Here is a 22,811-nt window from a genome sequence, read left to right as displayed (position 1 = left end):
TAGCAAGAAAAACGAATACGACTGGGGAAAACGGAAAAATACGCCAAAAGAAAGGCAACAATCCAAGGAAATAATAAAAATTGGGACATGGAATATGAGAGGTACTTTGAGCAAGAAGCTTTAAGTAACTTAGACCAAATTATGGAAAAACATACAATAGATATCCTTGCCCCGCAATAAACGAGACCACTTTAAAAATGAAATAATGAGAAGAAATAACTAGACGTAGTGGCTGACCTATTTTTATTACTATTTCATTCTATAGATGTATAAATCAAAATGGAAAAAGATTATAGCAGAGCGTGGTTTCGATCCACGGACCTCTGGGTTATGGGCCCAGCACGCTTCCACTGCGCCACTCTGCTGTTGTTGCAACGTTGCCGGTTGACTAATCGCTCGCATGGTAATACCTATCAATATAACACATGATTATATTTAAACATAAATATATATTCAATCAAATATCCCAATTGAAAACATTTAGACTAAAGTGCTGAAGAAATCTAAATACGATATTCAGGCCCCGGGCTTAGGTGACTGGCGCCCTGGGCAAATGGTCTACTAGCGCCACCTTTTATTACTAGAATGTTAAAGCAAATAATCTATGTATGTTACTTATATTTTATGTAGACATTTATTTCTACATACATAATTATATTTAGTTTAGCCTGTATTATATTTACAGATATTTTTTAGTGGGTAATTTGTTTCTCTAATTTATATTTATTATCTCTTTTATTTTGCGCCCTCAGCCCTGGGCAAATGCCCATTTATAGCCCGGGGCCTGACGATATTGTTTTACAAATCATGATACTAAAAATAACCAGATAGTATCTTCCCGTAGCCCAAATACGTCCGAGTTCGCGCATTGATTACGTAAGTGGAGACCGTAAGTTGAATTTGAATTCTTGTTAAAATTAAATGGGATTTGTATGCATTATGTGATGAAATTATTCAATTAGCAAAATAACATTAAACTTCAATGTATTCGAAAATAATTTAGTGTCGAGATTCCAGTCAAAATAACTGTCAAAGATAAAATATAAAATACAACCGCGAACAATTCAAAGTAATCGGACATTACGAATGATTACGAACCATTACGAACTTGCCGGTCTCCAGTTACGTCACGACTTCCGGATGTGCAATATCTTATCTTGTTATTTATAGTATCACGTTACAAATTACAATAAATTTTTAGCATGTGAGCGTTCAGTCAACCGGCAACGTTGCAACAACAGCAGAGTGGCGCAGTGGAAGCGTGCTGGGCCCATAACCCAGAGGTCCATGGATCGAAACCACGCTCTGCTAAAGTTTTATAAGATTACCAAGATTAAATTAAAATAAATGTTAATAAAAATAAAGGATTTATCGACATATTGATTCATTTTTAAGACTTTGTTTACGTGTGCGGATTTGGAATGGAGTGTACGGAATGTAAGCTTGGACATTGAAGAGACAACACATAAGAAAAATAGAATCGTTCGAAATGTGGTGTAACAGAAGAATATTGCAAATTCATTGGGTTCAAAGGATTAACAATGTTAAAGTGCTACGACATTTAAATAAGGAGTTAGAAATTATGAACAGTATAAACACAAGAAAACCGTATTTGGGTCACACTACTAGAGGAGAAAAATATGATTTGCTGAAAATTATTATGCAAGGAAGGATCCAAGGAAGAAGACGCATCTCCTGGCTGAGGAACCTTAGAGAATGGTTTAACTGTAGTTCATTACAACTGTTCAGAGCAGCAGCCAACAAAGTGACCATAGCCCTTATATGATATCCAACCTCCAATAGGAGATGGAATTTTAAGAATAAGAAGTAAATTGGTCGATCCATCTTATTGGGGATCTTCCTCATGATCTTCTGCCTTCCAGCTTTCCTTGTATAATGAGTCTTTCCATGTTTTCTGTGTTTGCTCTCATAACATGTCAACAGTATTTTAACTGTTGGAGATGGACTTACTGGAGAGTCTTACGATCGGTCAAAAGGATTCGTAACAATCATATCAATGTCATCATCATGATATCAAGTAACTTTGATATGTTTAATTGCAGGGCAAATATTTGACATTCGTTTTCGACCAGTCGTATAAGATCAATCAGCTGTGCTTGACTACTTGCAAGAAGTGTTTGTCATCTGCGAAACGTAGGTTGTTTATTTTATGACCATTTATTGATATAACAATACGTACAGACTAATATAATTAGAAAAAAATTGCGTGTAAATAAAAAACGATTGCCTGCTTTTACTCTAAAGAAAAACCTGCGAGAGATCTTGCTAAAAATTGTAAGTAATAAGAAAATGAATTCCCGATGCAAATTAAGTCATCCCGTTGAAATAGCATAGCAAAGATTAACTTTAGTGTAATATTTAATTAAATACCTACATTACTAGAATAGAAAAGTTGTGAAATTAATATCTATTTTATAATAATATAAAAAAAAATAGTTAGCAGAACGTGGTTTTGATCCACGGACCTCTGGGTTATGGGCCCAGCACGCTTCCACTGCGCCACTCTGTTGTTGTTGCAACGTTGCCGGTTGACTGATCGCTCGCATGGTATCTATGTATATCAAAGCACATGATCATATTTAAACATAAATATATTCAAACATCCCAATTGAAAACATTTAGAGTAAAGTGCTGAAGAAATCTAAACACGATAGTGTATTACAATAAATTTTTGGCATGTGAGCGTTCAGTCAACCGGCAACGTTGCAACAACAGCAGAGTGGCGCAGTGGAAGCGTGCTGGGCCCATAACCCAGAGGTCCGTGGATCGAAACCACGCTCTGCTAAAGTTTTTTAAGATTACCAAGATTAAATTAAAATAAATGTTAATAAAAATAAAGGACTTATCGACATATTGATTCATTTTTAAGACTTTGTTTACGTGTGCGAATTTGGAATGGAGTGTACGGAATGTAAGCTTGGACATTGAAGAGACAACACATAAGAAAAATAGAATCGTTCGAAATGTGGTGTTACAGAAGAATATTGCAAATTCATTGGGTTCAAAGGATTAACAATGTTAAAGTGCTACTACGTTTAAATAAGGAGTTAGAAATTATGAACAGTATAAACACAAGAAAACCGGAATATTTGGGTCACATTACTAGAGGAGAAAAATATGAGTTGCTGAAAATTATTATGCAAGGAAGGATCCAAGGAAGAAGACGCATCTCCTGGCTGAGGCACCTTAGAGAATGGTTTAACTGTAGTTCATTACAACTGTTCAGAGCAGCAGCCAACAAAGTGAGCATAGCCCTTATATGATATCCAACCTCCAATAGGAGATGGAATTTTAAGAATAAGAAATTGGTCGATCCATCTTATTGGGGATCTTCCTCATGATCTTCTGCCTTCCACCTTTCCTTGTATAATGAGTCTTTTCATGTTTTCTGTGTTTGCTTTCATAACATGTCAACAGTATTTTAATTGTTGGAGATGGGACTTACTGGAGAGTCTTACGATCGGTCAAAAGGATTCGTAACATTCATATCAATGTCATCATCATGATATCAAGTAACTTTGATATGTTTAATTGCAGGACAAATATTTGACATTCGTTTTCGACCAGTCGTATAAGATCAATCAGCTGTGCTTGACTATTTGCAAGAAGTGTTATGTCATCTGCGAAACGTAGGTTGTTTATTTTATGACCATTTATTGATATAACAATACACGTACAGACTATATAATATAATTAGAAAAAAAATTGCGTGTAAATAAAAAACGATTGCCTGCCTTTACTCTAAAGAAAAACCTGCGAGAGATCTTGCTAAAAATTGTAAGTAATAAGAAAATGAATTCCCGATGCAAATTAAGTCATCCCGTTGAAATAGCATGGCAAAGAATAACTTTAGTGTAATATTTGATTAAATACCTACATTACTTGAATAGAAAATTTGTGGAATAAGATCTATTTTATAATAATATATAAAAAAGAATGTGTGTGTACTTTGTACGCACGTAAGAAGTTATACTTCTATTATATGATTTCCTAAAAATAAATATACTTTAAATAACAGTTTGTATTAATTTTTTTTTAAACACCAAACTAATTTTGTGCTTACCGCTTTCAAAAAAATAAAAAAACATATAGGGTTGCACTGGATTCGAACTCAATAACCTCTCGTTCTCTGGCCGAACGGACCGAACGCTATACCAACTAGACTACGAGGACTGTGTCTATATTGATTCGGACGTACCTAATGACAATTCACGGTAACAAACAGACAAGGTATAATAAATATACAATAAAATGTTTTAATAATACTCATCTTACTTCTGAGGAAGAAAAATCCAAAGACAAAAATTATAATAAATATATTTACTAAAAACACACCTTTTGACACCTTTTCTTGCACTGATATAGTTATACATAACTAGAAAGATTTAGCAACTAAACGCCATACTGTCTGTGTGCGCATGCGCGCAGATTTATGAAATTTTACTTTCAATCGCGTCTAAAGAAGTATAACTTCAAAAATTAAAAAAAGTTAGCAGAGCGTGGTTTCGATCCACGGACCTCTGGGTTATGGGCCCAGCACGCTTCCACTGCGCCACTCTGCTGTTGTTGCAACGTTGCCGGTTGACTGATCGCTCGCATGGTAATACCCATCAATAGATCAATATAACACATGATCATATATTTAAACATAAATATATTCAAATATCCCAATTGAAAAAGAGTAAAGTGCTGAAGAAATCTAAATATGATAGTGTATTACAAATTACAATAAATCTTTAGCATGTGAGCGTTCAGTCAACCGGCAACTTTGCAACAACAGCAGAGTGGCGCAGTGGAAGCGTGCTGGGCCCATAACCCAGAGGTCCGTGGATCGAAACCACGCTCTGCTAAAGTTTTTTAAGATTACCAAGATTACATTAAAATAAATATGTTAATAAAAATAAAGGATTTATCGACATATTCATCCATTTTTAAGACTTTGTTTACGTGTGCGGATTTGGAATGGATTGTACGGAATGGAAGCTTGGACATTGACGAGACAACACATAAGAAAAATAGAATCGTTCGAAATGTGGTGTTACAGAAGAATATAGAAAATTCAGTGGGTTCAAAGGATTATCAATGTTGAAGTGCTACGACGCTTAAATAAGGAGTTAGAAATTATGAACAGTATAAAAACAAGAAAACTGGAATATTTGGGTGTCACATTACCAGAGGAGAAAAATAGGAGTTGCTGAAAATTATTATGCAAGGATCCAAGGAAGAAGAAGCATAGGAAGAAGACGCATCTCCTGGCTGAGGAACCTTAGAGAATAATTTAACTGTAGTTCATTACAACTGTTCAGAGCAGCAGCTAACAAACTGACCATAGCCATTATATGATATCCAACCTCCGATAGGAGATGGAATTTTAAGAAGCAGTAAATTGGTCGATCCGTCTTGTTGGGGATCTTCCTCATTATCTTCTGCCTTCCAGCTTTCCTTGCATAATGAGTCTTTTCATGTTTTCTGTGTTTGCTCTCATAACATGTCAACAGTATTTTAATTGTTGGAGATTGACTTACTGGAGAGACTTACGGTCGGTCCAAAGGATTCGTAACATTCATATTAATGTCATCATCATCAATGATATCAAGTAACTTTGATATTTTTAATTGCAGGACAAATATTTGACATTCGTTTTCGACCAGTAGTATAAGATCAATCAGCTCTGCTTGACTATTTGCAAGAAGTGCTGTGCCATCTGCGAAACGTAGGTTGTTTATTTTATGACCATTTATTGATATAACAATACGTATAGACTAATATAATTAAAAAAAAAATTGCGTGTAAATAAAAAACGATTGCCTGCCTTTACCCTAAAGAGAAACCTGCGAGAAATATTGCTAAAAATTGTAAGTAATAATAAGAAAATGAATTCCCGATGCAAATTAAGTCATCCCGTTGAATAACATAGCAAATATTAACTTTAGTGTATAAATAAATACCTACATTACTGGAATAGAAAATTTGTGAAATTAATATCTATTTTATATTATACAAAAAAATAAAAAAAAAGTTAGCAGAGCGTGGTTTCGATCCACGGACCTCTGGGTTATGGGCCCAGCACGCTTCCACTGCGCCACTCTGCTTATACAAAGTTGGAGGTAATTACATTAACTTAATAGAAGTTATTATTGTACATTAGATTAAACCATTTTAAATTATTCATAATGAAAAGTACTTTTTAATGTGGTTTGTGAAGTAATACGATTGTTAATCTCTAAGTAAAACCGCAAATTGTAAAAACAAAATTTATTTAATACATTTTTCAGGACGCGTTTCGATTGTCATCTTCATCTTTATAAATTATTAGGAGTACCTATAAAAAAAGTGTTAAATAAATCGATAATTATGCCTTTATTATTACATATTTACGTTATTACGTCATAAGCTATAATATTTTAAATTCAATGTTAAAAAAAATATTAAAAAACTTTAGCAGAGCGTGGTTTCGATCCACGGACCTCTGGGTTATGGGCCCAGCACGCTTCCACTGCGCCACTCTGCTGATGGCGTTATGGAATCAATTGGTTCGTCACATAGAGGTATATATTAACATAGAGGGAGCCTACCTTCCGCGCTTCCTGACGACAAGATCTCATGAACTGGCTTGCAGCATCTCTTTCTAACACATTGTATCGAAAATCTATGATGACATTCAGTGTGAATATAGGCACGGAAGAGGAGGACAACTGTAGTAGCTTTACTATGCGTAAGAGTGAAACAGCACTAATCCAAATAAAAAAGATGGTGTCGTCACTTCGCTCTGAATGACACTCTCTCTATGCTAATATATAACTCTATGGTTCGTCACTGTTAGTTCTGTCTAGCGTCTGACCCACTACTTTGTGTCGTGTAATTTGTGTTGCCTATATGAACTTAAATCGGCGAAATGGGCATATAAATAATAAAGTTTTGCTGTATTAGGCCGCACCTACATTTTATCCGTATTTTTCCGATCCGATCCGATCCGACGTCGGATTAAAAAAATATTAGTATTAAATGGGGGTGCCTACATTTGATCCGTATTTCTCCGATCCGACGTCGGATTAAAAAAATAATAATATTAAATGGGGGTGCCTACATTGGATCCGTTTTCCTCCGATCCATCATCTATGCTCCGATCCGATATCGGGCGATTGATACGAGAAGCTACACAGCTACAGCAGAGAAGCACTTCGACGTCGGTCGATATCGGTTCGGATCGGAGAAATACGGATCCAATGTATGTGCGGCCTTAACCACTTTAAAAATTCACATTGAATGCATGAATAGGGCTTTTCATCGATTGTCATTTGTTTCGAGCTTCTGTCAGATGTTGTATAATATCGTGCGTCTCCCCTCTACTTACAGTCACGTGACACGCTGTCAGATTTTGTAAGGACGTTTTAACATTGAGTCATGGGATTATTTTGTTAAACTTGAATATTTTATTTTGTAGTGGTAATAACCGAAAAAAATTGTTAGACTTCATTAGTTATTAATTTATACTGTAATTTATAGTGCAACAAAAATATTTTCTTTTGCGTTAATAAAGATTTATTGACATAAACTGCGATAGTGAGGTTATGTATACAAAATCGAACTGATAATCAATATTGGAAAGTGAAGAATTTATATCAGATTAAGTGCGTTTTTATTTTCTGTTTATATTAATACATAATATCACTAGCGTGACACGGCATTTTTTTTAAATGTCTCATTTAAACATACACAAAGCGTCCTTATAAAATTTCAAAAATCCGCCACCATGAGCAGGTCGGTCGATTTTGCTTTGACACTTTGTTAACGCTCGGGGCGAATACACAGATTATACTAAATATGACAGAAGCTCGAAACAAATGACTGTGAATGAGTAAAATTTGTGTATTACTAATACAGTATTGTATTAGTACCTTTTTTGTTGATGTATTTAAAAATGAAACTGAAAAGTTATTATTATAAAGAGTGATATTTACCTATACTGTTTAAGGATAAAACAAGGATTTGGTATGAAAAAATCACAAATTTTATTAAATTTGGGAAAGTTTTTGGGTAATTTTTTTCTGAATCATCCACTCTTTTTGCACATTTTATATTTTTAACTTGGTCACAGTTTTTTTGCTCATACGAATTGTTGTATTATAAACCTATATACTGTGACTTGGTATCAGAGCTGATGGGCAGTACCCATTTCAAAATTTCAATATGTACTTTGTTGTAAGTATTTAAAACTTTGGACTTTAGAGTAAGTATTTAACTGATAAGTATACTATATTTAAATACTCTATATAATTATAAATAAATACTTGGAATTTAAATGCTCTAATAAAGTATTTAAATACCTGGAAATAAGTATTTAAATTTTGAAATACTGTTCATTAGCTCTGATACCAAGTCAAAAATATGAAATGTATGTACAAAAAGGGTGAATGATTAAGAAAAAAATTTACCCCAACAACTTGGGTACATTTTTAGTATTTACATATTTGTTATTTAAATACGTTTCAAGGTTGGTATTTGTATTTATGATACTTTCCCAAATTTACTAAAATTTGTGATTTTTATATCTACTTAATTGTTTTATTTAAGTCAAACATAGCCACAGTTTTAATATAACTGTGGCTATATTATATTAAAGTGGTACCTCTGATCACTCTTTATAGTACATATTAAGGTTTGTTTATTAATAATAACTTTTCAGTTTTATTTGTAAATACATCTATTACAAAAAAAGGTACTACATATTTGATTAATTCTATTCATTCATGCCTAACAATAGTAACAACATTGTAACAATGTGAATTTTTAAAGTGGTTAATATACAGCAAAACCGTTGACTGACAAAAAATAATATACTCCGTATTTATGAATCAATGGCAAAACTTTTTTATTATTTATGTGCCCATTTCGCGATTTCGCCGATATAAGTGTATATAGGCAACCCAAATTAGACGGCACAAAATAGTGGGTCAGGATTTAGAATTGAATGTCACACAGACCTCTATGATTTCAGAGGCGCATTCAGCGTTTATGTTTATAGTCATTATTGGACAAAAATTAATAATAAAGCGTCGCGTCCGGCCGAATATAAAATGAAAAAAGGAGTTTTTAGACCCTGTTAAACCAAATAAATTGACAAGAATTTTATGATATTTAGTCGTCAACCTCACGACAATGTTTCCCTATTGGGACCGTGCAAGTTCGGCAAAGCGACCTCTATTTCTACGCTCTGTACTTTTATTCGCACTTTTAATTATATTGGCCAATTATATTAGTCCTGGTTGCTGGATAATTGTCAAGACCATAGTCCAAAAAAATAATAAGAAAAAATATAATGCAGGTTATGTTTAGCAAACGTAAACAAGTGTATTTACTAAATAAAATCAGTTATTATAATGCAGTACTGCAAGCAAAATACAATTAATTAAATCTACCTTTATATAATAATTGCATATCATATCAATATTGTGGAGCAATATATAATTTTTCTGCGTCAATGACAGAAGGTATGAAATATACGTCAATTTGACAATTTCAATTGACAATATGAATTATTTAAGATAGTTGCAATATTTCTCCGCGACTCGCGCACGGTCGTTTCTCGTTTCCCTTTTCAAGTACTTGCACACCGCGAATAGATACTTGAGAACAAAAAATTCTCTTTGAGAACAAAAAAATATCAAAATGACCTTTACAAAAATTTACCGTGGTGATTAATTTATGTTATTAAAAAACGTCATATTATTATATCGTAGACAAATATCTTTCAATTATGTTACTGTCCACTTTGACAAAAAAAATCATTTCTCAATATATCCTCAAAAATGAAGTCAATTGCAATAAAATTGTGATATTAAGCCTTTTTAGACAATCTCATTCTGATATCAAAGTACCAGATTTCTCATTTTACAGACGGAAAAGCCTCAAATCACCAAATTCAATAACAAAGGATTCAGAAGACCAGAGAAAAGCATTTTCAGGTACAGTCGCTTTTGTAGCAGCTCTCGTAGGCTTATACGCTATCAAAGCTGAGATAAACAGGGATGTAATGTTCATGGCACCTTCAGCTGACGTGTTAGCTTTAGCAAGAATTGAAATAAAATTAAGCGACATTCCAGAAGGTAAGAACGTTACATTTAAGTGGAGGGGAAAACCTTTATTTGTAAGGCGTAGAAACGAAGAACAAATTAAGAGTTCTAAAGATGTACCTTTATCGATCCTAAGAGATCCAGAGAAAGACGAAGATCGATGTCCAAATTCAAAATTCTTGGTAGTAATAGGTATGTTTATTTGTATACCAATATTATCCTTCTTCTTAATGTGCCCTCTTCTTGATGTAGATTGGCTAATACAATTACAAACTCTTCTCTGTCTTCAGTTGATCTTATCAGCTGTTCAAAATTTAGCCCTGTCCATTGTCGGATGTTTTTTAGCCACTATAGTATTTTCCTTCCTAGTTCCCTCTTTCCCTCGATCTATCCTTTCAATATTAGTTGAGCATATTGGTATTTATTATTTCTCAGTATGTGGACTAGGTATGATGTTTTTGAACACTGTGTTGAAAAAGTTCTCGTTCCCTGCCTATTTTATGCAGCACTTCTTCGTTTGAGGTATGAGATGTTCATATGAAATTTTGAGAATTGTCCGGTAGATCCTCATTTTAAAGACCTCCAATTTATTTACGGTTGATGTTTTAAGGCCGCACATCAAAGAAACATGAAACGCAAATCACGTTTCATGGAAATAAAACACTGCTAAATAAATAAACGTACGGCGATTTATGAAACTCTCCGAAAATAAAAATGTTTTATGAGCATGAATCATACTCGTTTCATTGGTAGGCGAACTTCAAGATTTGTTTAGCCGTGTTTTATTTTCATGAAACGTGTTTTACGTTTCATGTTTCATGGTTTACGTTTCATGTTTCGTTGGTGTGCGGCTTGCCTTAGGCTTCATGTTTTAACTGCATAGAGAAGAGTCGATCAGACGTAGCATTTTGATAAACGTAGTCCGACTTTGGGTTTTATTCGAGAATCACATAGCAGTCTTTTGATTTTTTCGAAAGATTTTCTGACCTATTCTATTTTCGATCTTATTTGTAGATCAGAATTTAGACTACTATCAATCCAACATTCCAGGTACATACTTAAAATATACCTGTTCTAAAATGTGCCTGTTTATTGTGCAAGGTTGAGGCACATTTTAGTTTTTTCGGTTAGACATCACTTTGGTTTTCTTAATGTATATTTTCATACAAATTTTCTCACAGACCGAGTTGATCATGTAGATGAGTTGTTGTGGTGCCAAGTCGAAATCCGCAATCAATGATATATCATCGACATATCTGATGTTGTTAATATTTACGCCGTTCACCTTAACTCCATTCTTGGAATTCTCCAGTGCCTGTTTAAATAGAAACTCGGAGTAAAAAAGATTAAATAGCAGAGGCACAGAACAATTATTGTTTTCTATTATGTGGCAGGGGTGACAGAACACACCCTTGTCTAACTACACTTCTGCGGACATGGAACCTTCGGTCCTAATTCTGACGTTTTGGTTTCAGTACAGTTTATTTAAGAATGTGATGTCTTTTACATCTAAATCTACTTTCTGCAAGCATTCTAATATGTAGCAGATCGTGTGTTACTCTATCAAATGATTTTTCAAAATCTATGAACCATAAAAATATATCTTTCTGTTGGTCATAGCAATTTTGGGCCAGAACTAGTAAACTGAACAGAGCTTCTCTCGTTCCCATGTCAATCAACTTTATGATACTAACGCCCGGTTTCATAATCAACTTAAAGTGGACATTAACTAAAGCACAGAATATATAACCACACAGAAGCGAATCTGACTGTCGTTTCCATTGATTTTGTTGGGACCGAAATATTTGACCTTGTGCACCAGTTACAGAACTTGATGTTCTAAGGAATAGACCATTCCAAATTAGGTAATATTTTTGACAAGTTGTTATTAATTTAATATGAAATATAAAATTTAACAAGAAAATATAAATAAAATATAAAATAAAACATATATAAATATAAAATTTAACTATAAACAACTGTCACGTCAGTCGCAAAAGTGAGGTTGCACCAGTTACGTTGACACATGAGCATGGAAATTATGTTACCGTTTTCGGCAGGAGTTTCGTTTCTGTATGGTTATTTATTCTGTGACTAAAGTTCACTTTAAAGTTGACATTTACCCATATGAATTGCATTGATAAAGGTACCAACTTAAAATTTAAAGTCCACTTTAACTGATTATGAAACCAAACGTTAGATTAAAATATATTTTCCACCTACCTCTACTGAAAGTATACATTTCCTGACCTCATTGTAGGGAGCAAAGTCGTACTTTTCCTCCCTAGGGAAACAAAGTACTTTTACTCCCTAGGGAGTAAAAGTAAAAGTGACGTCATGGTATGTCATTAATCAAATAACTTATTGACGCCCTATACAATATTCTATTTTCTATTACGTAAGTATCTCTACATTTTAACGTTTATTTATAGAACACCCTGTATTTTGCAGAATGGTAAAAAACAGTACATTGTTAGTTTGATTTAACAATACTTTGTTTTTAGGTGTATGTACCCACTTAGGATGTGTCCCAATACCAGATGCAGGTGATTTTGGGCCGGGTGGATATTACTGTCCTTGCCATGGAGCGCATTATGATGCGTCAGGAAGAACAAGGAAAGGACCTGCCCCTATCAATTTGGTTATACCTGAACATCGTTTTTTAAACGATGATACATTAGTTGTGGGATAGTGCTATTTCAAATATTATTAAATATTTTACTTAAATAAAATTAGTTGCAATAAAAATTTATTTACTATGCTTCTGTAGTGTTTTATATTTATTACTCTCATAGATTATAGATGACGCAAGAAAATTAATTTTACTGTCCTTAAATTCTGATAATAGGATGTACTATTAATATCAACCAGATGTAAAACTAGGCGAACATAGTAAAGCCGTTTATAAAAGTTTAGTGTGCTTGTTGTCCGCTAGGTGAAACAAATAAGGAGGCAAAAAAATATAAACAATGTTAAAAACTCGTTAGCATGTGAACGACCTGAAAAAAATGTATACAGGGCGAGTCAAAGAAAATAGTCCACCTCGATATTTAAATTGGCAGTAGTAGTTATTAGATTTTAAGGAAATGTTTTAATATATATTTCATATTAGTGACGTCATCCATCTGGGCGTGATGACGTAATCGATGATTTTTTTAAATGAGAATAGGGGTCGAATGGTTAGGGGTTAAATGGTAGCTCATTTGAAAGGTTGTTCAATTCTTTATTCATTAATATAAACATTAATATCATTATTTATACAGGGTAGCAAAAATAGGTAATTTTTGAATTAAATTAATTGACGCAACAAGAAGAATGTTTGTAATTTATTTAACTCAAAATATATTCTATTGCTGCCAGACAATGCAAAAAAAATGTTTATTTGGCCAATAAACATTGCTTTCTCCTTAAATTAAACGTTCAAACTGCCAAGAGGTAGGAGGTAGGTGGGAAGCTGTTTGTGATGTAATTTGAGTGAAAAGAACTGTTTACTTGTGAAATAAACATTTTTTTCTATTTTCTGACAGCAGTACAATGTATTTTGAGTTAAATAGATCACATACATTTTTCTTTTTGCGTCAATTAATTATATTCAAAAATAATTTTTTTGGTCACCCTGTATAAATAATTATATTAATGTTTATATTACTGAAGAGAGAATTGAACACTCTTTCAAATTAGCTACCACACGACCCCTATTCAAATTTAAAAATCATCGATTACGTCATCACGCTCAGATGGATCACGTCACTAAGCCTTGTTTTTAAACCAAGAGGAGTAAACTAAAAAGACAGCTTCACACCCAAGAAAGTCACTATAAATATCACCAAATACATCTTCTTTTTTGGTTAACCATATCGGCCTTTGATGGTAATCCGGATAATCCATAAATATTATATTATACTAATACATACGTTGCTAAAGAGTTCTAAAAACATCTTTGGCCGTCATATGAGCGGTATCGCTTAGTAAAAAGAGATATATGGACCACCGATCGACTGCCGCGTGTTATGCTTTTTTGCTCAGTATGCTTTGTCTACGGTTAACATGTCTCTGGAGTAAACTTGCCTGAGGTTGGACCAATTACAAACAAGCTTTACGGCGCTGGAAATTTGAATTACTCCTCTTGGTTTAAAAATAAACTATAGTATAAAATATATAAGGTTTGTTCCAACATAACCAGAAACCGTCCATATAACGATATCAAAAAATTGTAATTTAAAAATAAAAATCGACCTGTTTCGGCATTTCCTTAAAATCTAACAACTACTGCCAAATATCGAGGTTCTTTGGCCCACCCTGTATAATTGTAAAAGCGCGTTATCGAAACGCGCGTTAACCGCTTGTCGTGTGAACGTGCCCTAAGAATATTCTTAGTGTGTCTATGGTTCTGTGGCTTGATGTTCTTTATGTCAATGTCATATGTCAATACAAAAACAAAATTTAAAAATGGCAGCCTTAGGAGGAAAAGGTTTGACATATAAATAAGAATTTTTTTTATTTACACACTAATAGGTTGGAATTATGTTTCAGGTGTCCCCGAAACAGAAGAACAACAAAAATGCCGTTTTCAGGTTGAATTAGAATTTGTGCAATGTTTAGGAAATCCGAATTATTTAAATTGTAAGTTTTCTAACCTCAATATTTTTTGTTTACAAAGTTTTCAACTCTTTGAAGAAGCACCAAAGAGAGTTTATGTTATGGGTTATCCTCACGGTACTTTTCATATTGCTTATACTAATAGCTTTACAAAATAACTGTGGTTACTAACATATTTTCAAATGAATATAACTGTAGAGCTGTCATAAAATTCTCTGGTTGTCTGCATTAGAGTAAAACCAACTAAACTACTACATCTTGCTTAGTTCTGACTCTACATTTTTATTTGACCAAAGAGTAACTTTTCCCAATAGGTAACTTAAAGTGTTCAGAGTTTTTTTATGTTTTACAAATCATTGGCTAACTGGTGAGTAGTCGCGCTGTTAGAATCTCACATTTTATCATTTTTCGCGATAACTTGATGAAAAATTTGGCAATTTGAATAAAATTCGTAAGTGCCTCGAGGAAAGATGTAGTAATGCGTAGGAACTTTTTTTTTCTTCTTTTTGTGGAATTTATGGCTTTGGGGAGAGCCAATTAGCTTTAATAATCGTTAGAAATAATATTTCTAACATAACAAGTAAATAAAAATTTGGTGTAAATTCATATTTAAATTCGTATTTTGAGATAGAATCTAACACGTGACTATTCACGTTACAGAAGTGAGCGCGACTACTCCCGGGCTAAGAGTGTTAACCTGCTAACTCCATTTTTCACCTGGAATGCCATTCAAGGGTATTCTGAGTCTATATACCCACATACCCACTGACTCCAATGTAGCTTATAAATAATTATTTATAAACTACATGACTCAGCAGGCTTGTGTGACAGTTTATGAAGGTATGATATAGACGCAGAATCTGCTTGAATGTCATTCCAGATGATTAACGGAGTTAGCAGGCTAACACTATTAACCGACAATATCATGTTTTGCTGTTACAACTAGTTGCAGAGTCATATATTCATCAGCTTTTCCTGAATAGTGCTTCATACTTCATCCATCTTTGCCCTTCATCCAATTTTAGCCTAAATAACTGTACTTTCTTCTATTCTGTAATAGAATTTTCGGTGCTACTATAGTATGTGGTCTACCTGTCCCTGTTTGTGATAGTGTGCAAAATAAGCCAATTATCCCTACTTTTTCTTTCTTTACACAGCAAATTACGTGTAGCAAAATTCTCACTGGTATGGAGATGTAAACAGTAGTTGACAATGACATTGTTGTCATTAACATAGATATGCCTGTTTCTTTCAGTTTTTGAATGTTCTTGGATGACCTTTACTTGTATAATCACTTAAATTAATAATTGAGTTAATTAATAGGATTATTTTGTCACTAACTATGTATTTAGTAATTACAATAATTTATATAACATACACTGGGGTGCAAAATTAACCGGACACCTTAAAAATTGGTCATTTTTGATGTCTCGAATTTCCTAAACCTGTTGTCAGATTTAAGCAGTTTTTTAATATGTTATAGCCTTATTCTTTAACAATATCTCTGTAATAATATTGTTGCTAAACAGGTAAATTTTTATTGTATACCGGGTGTACCAATGAAATTCTGTTTTTTTATCAAACTTCGCATCACCCTGTAGAATATTCTAGCATTTCTACAATACTCAAATTAAAACCCAACTATAGCCTCATGCTTTCTCAACATTTTGTTTTTTGCTTCATTCGCTTATGTTGGACCATAAAAAAGTTAGGTACTTTAACAATTAGCCATGTTTTTCATCAATACAGGGTGTTTTTAAATAAGTATGACAAACTTTAAGGGGTAATTCTACATGAAAAAATAATGAGTTTTCTTTATAAACCTATGTCTGCAAATGCTTCGTTTCTGAGATAGGGGGTGTTCAAGTTTTTCTTACAAACTCAAGATTTATTTATTGCTTTAAAATCGGTTGAGATATGCAAATGAAATTTGGTGGGTTTTAAGACGTAGTTATTATACATTTTATGACATACAAGTAAGAATTTAATATTCACATTATCCGTAGGCGTGCCAATGGTGAATATTAAATTCTTAATCTTATGTCAAAAAATGTGCCATAACTACTTCTTAAAACCCACCAAATTTCATTTGCATATCTCAACCGGTTCTAAGGCAATAAATAAATCGCCAGTTTGTAAGAAAAATTTCAACACCCCCTATCTCGGAAACGAAGCATTTGCGGATATACTGTTTATAAAGCAAACTGTCAATATTTTTTCATGCAGAATTACCCTTTAAAGTTCGCCATACTTATTAAAAAAAAACCCTGTATTAAAAAAACATGGCTAGTTGTTAAAGTACCTAACTTTTTTATGGTCTAACGTAAGCAAATGAATCAAAAAACAAAATGTTGAGAAAACATGAGGCTATAGTTGGGTTTTAATTTGAGTATTTTAGAAATGCTAGAATACTCCACAGGGTGATACGAACTTTGAGAAAAATCACAGTTTGATTGGTAAACCCGGTATACAATGAAAATTTAACTTTTTAGCAACAATACTATTACAGCGATATTGTTAAAGAATAAGGCTATAATATATTGACAACAGGTTTAGGAAATTCGAGACATCAAAAAAGATCCATTAATAAGGTGTCCGGTTAATTTTGCACTTCAGTGTACAATAAAAATTAATAATCAAGAAAAAAGAAAAAGTGGTAAAGTGATTTTATCCATATTGTTACTATAGAACAGTTAGATAAATTTTGAACATCATACTTGGATCGCAGAATAGTAGGGGAAGTCTAGGTGTGGCACCAATTGATGCCAAAATGAGAGAGTATAGGTTGGGATGGTTTGGTCATGTTCAACGTCGAGACGTTAATCACCCAATACGAAGAATAGCTGAAGTGCAGATTCCTGGAAGGAGTAGGAGAGGAAGACCAAAGAAGATGTGGGGCGAGACGATTAGGCAGGACATGTTGGTAAAGGGGATTAATATTGATATGACCCAGGATAGAATTGTGTGGAGAAATGCAATTAGGGAAGCCGACCCCGCATAGGGATAAGGCAAAGAGAATGATGATGATGACTTGGATCGCAGAATATACCCTGGTGTATTCTGTGCTTGGATCTTCCATAAATAATAAATAACTAAATAAAAATTATTTAGCAAATACACTATCATTATTATTTAATAAACAACTCAAAATATTCCTGAAGCTGTGTCAAATATTTAGTAGTTTTGTTTGTGACTGTCTTGTCACCATATTCTGTTCAACTGAGTGTGTTGTATGACAAAGATAGGGAATGTTCACCACAGACATGGTGTTCAATTTTTTCATATCATGGAAAAACTAATAAATATTTTTGAAAAATTTATAAATATGTAGAATGAAAGAGTACATCATAACAAAGGTAGAAAGTTCCTTAGAATAAACAAAAAGTGATTAGGTACACTCATGAATGATTAGGAAGTTCTAATAATTATTTTTAGTTTTAGCTCAAAGAGGATATTTTAAAGACAGTACCTTCGTCAATTATTTAAAGTACCTCTTGTACTGGAAGGAGCCTGAATATGCAAAGTATCTCAAATATCCAATGTGTTTATATTTTTTGGACCTACTTCAGTACGAACATTTTCGACGAGAGTTAGTGAATGCACAGTGTTCTAAGTTTATTGACGATCAACAGATTCTATTATGGCAACATTATACCAGAAGAAGAAGCAGATTATTGACGACACCTATCGCCAATGGTAATATGGAACAGAATAGTGGAAATCAAAACAATCAGAGCAATGGGCATATGAACTCTAAAATATCTTAACAATTAGGGATAGGTGTATTTTTAAATGTAGGGTTATATTATTGTTAGAACTGATTTTCAATGTACCTATTTTTTACAAAAATAATAAATTGGTAAAGTATTATGGTAAATTGGATTTTATTATATTGTTTTTGTATCTAATATTTATGATTTTTTTAATTTAAAAAAATCCTGTTAACCTCTCTTCTTCTTCTTAGTTCAGGCGAGAATTGTTAATCTCTAGCACTTGGTCTTTGTAATATTGACCAAACAAACAAAAATGAATATATACAGAGAGAGTCTGTAAAGTGGAATAAATTCAATATCTCAAATACTAATTGTTTTTTTGGAAAATGCTCAGACCCGTCGATTAGTATTTCAAATTGTCCTTTTTGGCATTCAATAAAAATGTATACAGGGTGTCCCAATTTAGAGATATGACGTCATCGTCGATTTTCTTAAATGGCAACACTGTCATTTTGATAGCTAATTTGATAGGGTTTGTAAAGTTATACATAACTGCAAAATATCAAATTTTTATTCTCTACCATTTACAAGATAATAGAAAATAACAAAGTTATATCTGTAATTTGGAATATATTCAATAATTAAAATACTAACTGTTTTTTTGAAAAATGCTCAGACCCGTCGATTAGTATATCAAATTGTCATTTTTGACATATAATAATAATGTATACAGGGTGTCCCAATTTAGAGATATGACGTCATCGTTGATTTTCTTAAATGGCAACACTATCATTTTGATAGCTATTTTGATAGCGTGTGTAAAGTTATACACATCTGAAAAATTTCAAAATTTTATTCCCTACCATTTACAAGATAATAAAAAATAACAAAGTTATGAAGAACAAGAAGTAATCAAATAATAATTGAATTTATTTATTTCAATTAAGCAAATGCTCATAACGTTGCCCATTGACAATTTGACAATAATTGAGGGCAACATTATGAGTTTTTGCTTAATTTATTGAAATAATTAAATTCAATTATTAGTTGATTACTTCTTTTTCATAACTTTGTTATTTTTTATTATCATCTAAATGGTAGAGAATACAAATTTGAAATTTTGCAGTTGTGTATAACTTTACACACCCTATCAAAATAGCTATCAAAATGACAGTGTTGCCATTTAAGAAAATCAACGATGACGTCATATCTCTAAATTGGGACACCCTGTATACATTATTATTATATGTCAAAAAGGATAATTTGATATACTAATCGACGGGTCTGAGCATTTTTCAAAAAAACAGTTAGTATTTTAATTATTGAATATATTCCAAATTACAGATATAACTTTGTTATTTTCTATTATCTTGTAAATGGTAGAGAATAAAAATTTGATATTTTGCAGTTATGTATAACTTTACAAACCCTATCAAATTAGCTATCAAAATGACAGTGGTGCCATTTAAGAAAATCGACGATGACGTCATATCTCTAAATTGGGACACCCTGTATACATTATTATTGAATGTCAAAAAGGACAATTTGAAATACTAATCGACGGGTCTGAGCATTTTCCAAAAAAACAATTAGTATTTGAGATATTGAATTTATTCCACTTTACAGACTCTCTCTGTATATATATATATATATATATATATATATATATATATATATATATATATATATATATATATATATATATATATATGAATTAAACGAAAAGATTTCTCTGGTATACAGAAGAAATCTTTTCCGTAGCGGACGCGAAAATATAAATTTCAAAGTCTTCATAAAAGACGATGAACGACAAAAGACACCTCTTTGTGTCACAAATTTGTCTACAAAGTCACGTTATTCGCTACATATTCTTCAATAACGGAAATATTTCTTCTGTATACCAGAGAAATCTTTTCGTTTAATTCATATAGATGTCGTACCAAGTGTACTGAAGTCTGGTTATTTTATTATTACCAGAAAGGCCAACCGCATTTTGTTACACCTCGACCATCCACCTAGATGTTCCTGACGAGAGCTTGACATGAGCTCGAAACACGTCGTGTAGAATATCGGTGGTGGTCGAAGTGAAATAAAATACAATTGCCGTTTCCTTTCATATCACGGTTTCTCCGTTATTGAAGAATATGTAGCGAATAACGTGGCTTTGTAGACAAATTTGTGACACAAAGAGGTGTCTTTTGTCGTTCATCGTCTTTTATGAAGACTTTGAAATTTACATTTGATCCGCTACGGAAAAGATTTCTTCTGTATACCAGAGAAATCTTTTCGTTTAATTCATATAGATGTCGTACCAAGTGTACTGAAGTCTGGTTATTTTATTATTACCAGAAAGGCCAACCGCATTTTGTTACACCTCGACCATCCACCTAGATGTTCCTGACGAGAGCTTGACATGAGCTCGAAACACGTCGTGTAGAATATCGGTGGTGGTCGAAGTGAAATAAAATGCAATTGCCGTTTCCTTTCATATATATATATATAAAACAATAATAATACCAATAACGATGTATGCAGCAGAAACCATGACTATGACAAAAAAAGAAGAAGAGAAATTAAGGATAAATGAACGAAAGATAATAAGGACAATACTGGGTCCAGTGAGAATCGAAAAACAAGACTATAGAAGGAGAATGAATAAAGAAATTTTCGAAGAATTAAATGGTGAAGATATAGTAAAGAAAATAAAAGTACAAAGAACCAAATGGCTAGGTCACATATGGAGACAAGGACCAGAATCAGTATCAAAAGCTATGATTTTGTGGCAACCAGGAGGAAAAATGAGACGTGGTCGGCCTAGATCGAAATGGTTAACTGAAGTAGAAGAGGACCTAAGAGGAGCAGGAATTACAAAATGGAAAGAGAGGGCAATAGACCGGAAGAAATGGAGACATATTAGTGAACAAATACAATGATTATGGGGACTGATCCACCCCGTAAAATGGATCTAGAAAGCGAAAGCGGTGAAACCCCACATGGGGTGTTAAGCCGTATACTATACTATAGTCGGTCTTTGTGTAATAGTTTTTTCCATTAAACTCTGAAAAGACCTGTGGTCTCAACAAAGGCAAACAGTTTCCTTATTGTTAGTTTTAGGATCTTTTCAGGTTCAATCCTCAGGTGTCCAGTCAATTCTTGCCACATAGCACATTGGAATGACATGAGTGTATGGTAGTCTCTTCTTGCATTTCGCATTTTCAGCACCATAGTTTATTCACCTTACCTACTTTATATGCCTATGTGTTTTCTTAACAGCAATGTCCAGTCACCATTTCAGTGACCATTTTGATCTCTCAATTATTGAGGTTCATCAAATTATCCGCGAGTTTTTTTTATCAATATTCTTGATTATTTTCTTAGTATGGATTTGTCCTTGAGTGGCTCTCCAGTTTTTTTCGGATGGATCCTTATCAGTAGACTTAGGCAAATATGCAAATTGCATATTTTGCATATTTTTGCATAAAAAATGCAAAAATGTCAAATTTTCCTTATTTTTATAAAAGTGAGCATAAAGTGCATATAATTTGAAAATTTGGTGTTAACTATATATTTTTATATTCAAACTTACAGATAGCATGAAAATGCCAATATTTAATTTTGTTTTATAATCACTTGTTATTCAAATTCTTGGTATAGTAACTAATAAAAGACAGCGGCTTATAGTTTTGTCACGTTTTGTCCTGGAATTAAGGGTTTGTGTTGGCCAGTTTATGTCTCTAGGTAAAATTTTTTATTTTGACGGTCAGTTTCACTTGGTTTCACTTTTGTTGTAAAATTGGAGGCGTAAACAACGTGTATTTATAATTGTGAATAATTATTGTGCTTTGAAAATGCCGAAAATAAGCAATGTTTCAACTTGTATAAAACCTTACAAAGAGCTATCTATGGATATGGATAAAGTTTATTGCTCATATTGTGGCAAAACCCTAAGTGCATACGTATTATTATTTATTTTATTTTAAAAATTTACACGGTTGTACAAACAAAGATTTTAAAATTGGAGATTATGTTTAAGAAAAGTACCGACACAAGGCTAATTCGCAATAAATCGATGTATTTTTTCTTTTTTCAAGCATTTTTTAAACCCCTTGCCATAAAAAATAGGATATCTATTTAAAATTCAAATCATTCAATAGTCTACTGAAAGGTCACTAACATTTTTTTTCTAACAGTAGCATAGTTTGCTTTAAATTTGCTAAAAACAAAAACATATCATATATTGAACTTAATTAATTAAGGGCTTTTAATTTATGCTCACAGTATTTTTTCATTAAATGTAAACAGAAAAGACCAAGAGCCTCTTGTAAATATTTGGGGGTGCTTCCTTCTTGCACAGTCATTTCTTGACATTTTCAAGATTACTACACCGATTTTTATTTGATTTAAT

General features: G+C 32.8%; 2 protein-coding genes and 7 non-coding genes across 9 annotated transcripts; 5 read left to right on the top strand and 4 right to left on the bottom strand.

The window, feature by feature from the left end:
- Positions 1–293: 293 nt before the first annotated feature.
- Trnam-cau (transfer RNA methionine (anticodon CAU)) lies at positions 294–365 on the bottom strand. The gene has a single exon. It is a non-coding gene; the product is annotated as a tRNA-Met (tRNA).
- Positions 366–1,239: 874 nt separating this feature from the next.
- Positions 1,240–1,311, top strand: Trnam-cau (transfer RNA methionine (anticodon CAU)). Its single transcript has one exon. It is a non-coding gene; the product is annotated as a tRNA-Met (tRNA).
- A 1,423-nt stretch (positions 1,312–2,734) lies between these two features.
- Trnam-cau (transfer RNA methionine (anticodon CAU)) lies at positions 2,735–2,806 on the top strand. Its single transcript has one exon. It is a non-coding gene; the product is annotated as a tRNA-Met (tRNA).
- A 1,705-nt stretch (positions 2,807–4,511) lies between these two features.
- On the bottom strand, positions 4,512–4,583 carry Trnam-cau (transfer RNA methionine (anticodon CAU)). The gene has a single exon. It is a non-coding gene; the product is annotated as a tRNA-Met (tRNA).
- Positions 4,584–4,799: 216 nt separating this feature from the next.
- On the top strand, positions 4,800–4,871 carry Trnam-cau (transfer RNA methionine (anticodon CAU)). Its single transcript has one exon. It is a non-coding gene; the product is annotated as a tRNA-Met (tRNA).
- Positions 4,872–6,041: 1,170 nt separating this feature from the next.
- On the bottom strand, positions 6,042–6,113 carry Trnam-cau (transfer RNA methionine (anticodon CAU)). The gene has a single exon. It is a non-coding gene; the product is annotated as a tRNA-Met (tRNA).
- Positions 6,114–6,460: 347 nt separating this feature from the next.
- On the bottom strand, positions 6,461–6,532 carry Trnam-cau (transfer RNA methionine (anticodon CAU)). Its single transcript has one exon. It is a non-coding gene; the product is annotated as a tRNA-Met (tRNA).
- A 3,206-nt stretch (positions 6,533–9,738) lies between these two features.
- Positions 9,739–12,855, top strand: LOC126879481 (cytochrome b-c1 complex subunit Rieske, mitochondrial-like). The gene is made up of 2 exons (XM_050642516.1): positions 9,739–10,286; positions 12,599–12,855. The coding sequence occupies exons 1-2, from the start codon at positions 9,779–9,781 to the stop codon at positions 12,784–12,786; spliced, it is 696 nt and encodes a 231-aa protein (XP_050498473.1). The 5' UTR covers positions 9,739–9,778; the 3' UTR covers positions 12,787–12,855.
- Positions 12,856–14,497: 1,642 nt separating this feature from the next.
- On the top strand, positions 14,498–18,570 carry LOC126879482 (mediator of RNA polymerase II transcription subunit 31). Its single transcript, XM_050642519.1, has 3 exons — positions 14,498–14,565; positions 14,610–14,717; positions 18,129–18,570. The coding sequence occupies exons 1-3, from the start codon at positions 14,517–14,519 to the stop codon at positions 18,458–18,460; spliced, it is 489 nt and encodes a 162-aa protein (XP_050498476.1). The 5' UTR covers positions 14,498–14,516; the 3' UTR covers positions 18,461–18,570.
- Positions 18,571–22,811: the final 4,241 nt, after the last annotated feature.

The sequence above is a fragment of the Diabrotica virgifera genome, chromosome 2, assembly GCF_917563875.1.
Source record: "Diabrotica virgifera virgifera chromosome 2, PGI_DIABVI_V3a".
NCBI lineage: Eukaryota > Metazoa > Arthropoda > Insecta > Coleoptera > Chrysomelidae > Diabrotica > Diabrotica virgifera.
This window is presented reverse-complemented; position numbering and strand designations above follow the sequence as displayed.

Excerpts from the sequence above, each read along its gene's own strand:
- LOC126879482 (XM_050642519.1), top strand. The coding sequence starts at position 14,517 with ATGTCAATACAAAAACAAAATTTAAAAATGGCAGCCTTAGGAGGAAAA. Across the intron at positions 14,566-14,609 it reads GGCAGCCTTAGGAGGAAAAG|GTTGGAATTATGTTTCAGGT; the intron begins GTTTGACATATA and ends ACACACTAATAG. Across the intron at positions 14,718-18,128 it reads AAATCCGAATTATTTAAATT|TTTTAGCTCAAAGAGGATAT; the intron begins GTAAGTTTTCTA and ends AATTATTTTTAG.
- LOC126879481 (XM_050642516.1), top strand. The coding sequence starts at position 9,779 with ATGTTACTGTCCACTTTGACAAAAAAAATCATTTCTCAATATATCCTC. Across the intron at positions 10,287-12,598 it reads AAAATTCTTGGTAGTAATAG|GTGTATGTACCCACTTAGGA; the intron begins GTATGTTTATTT and ends CTTTGTTTTTAG.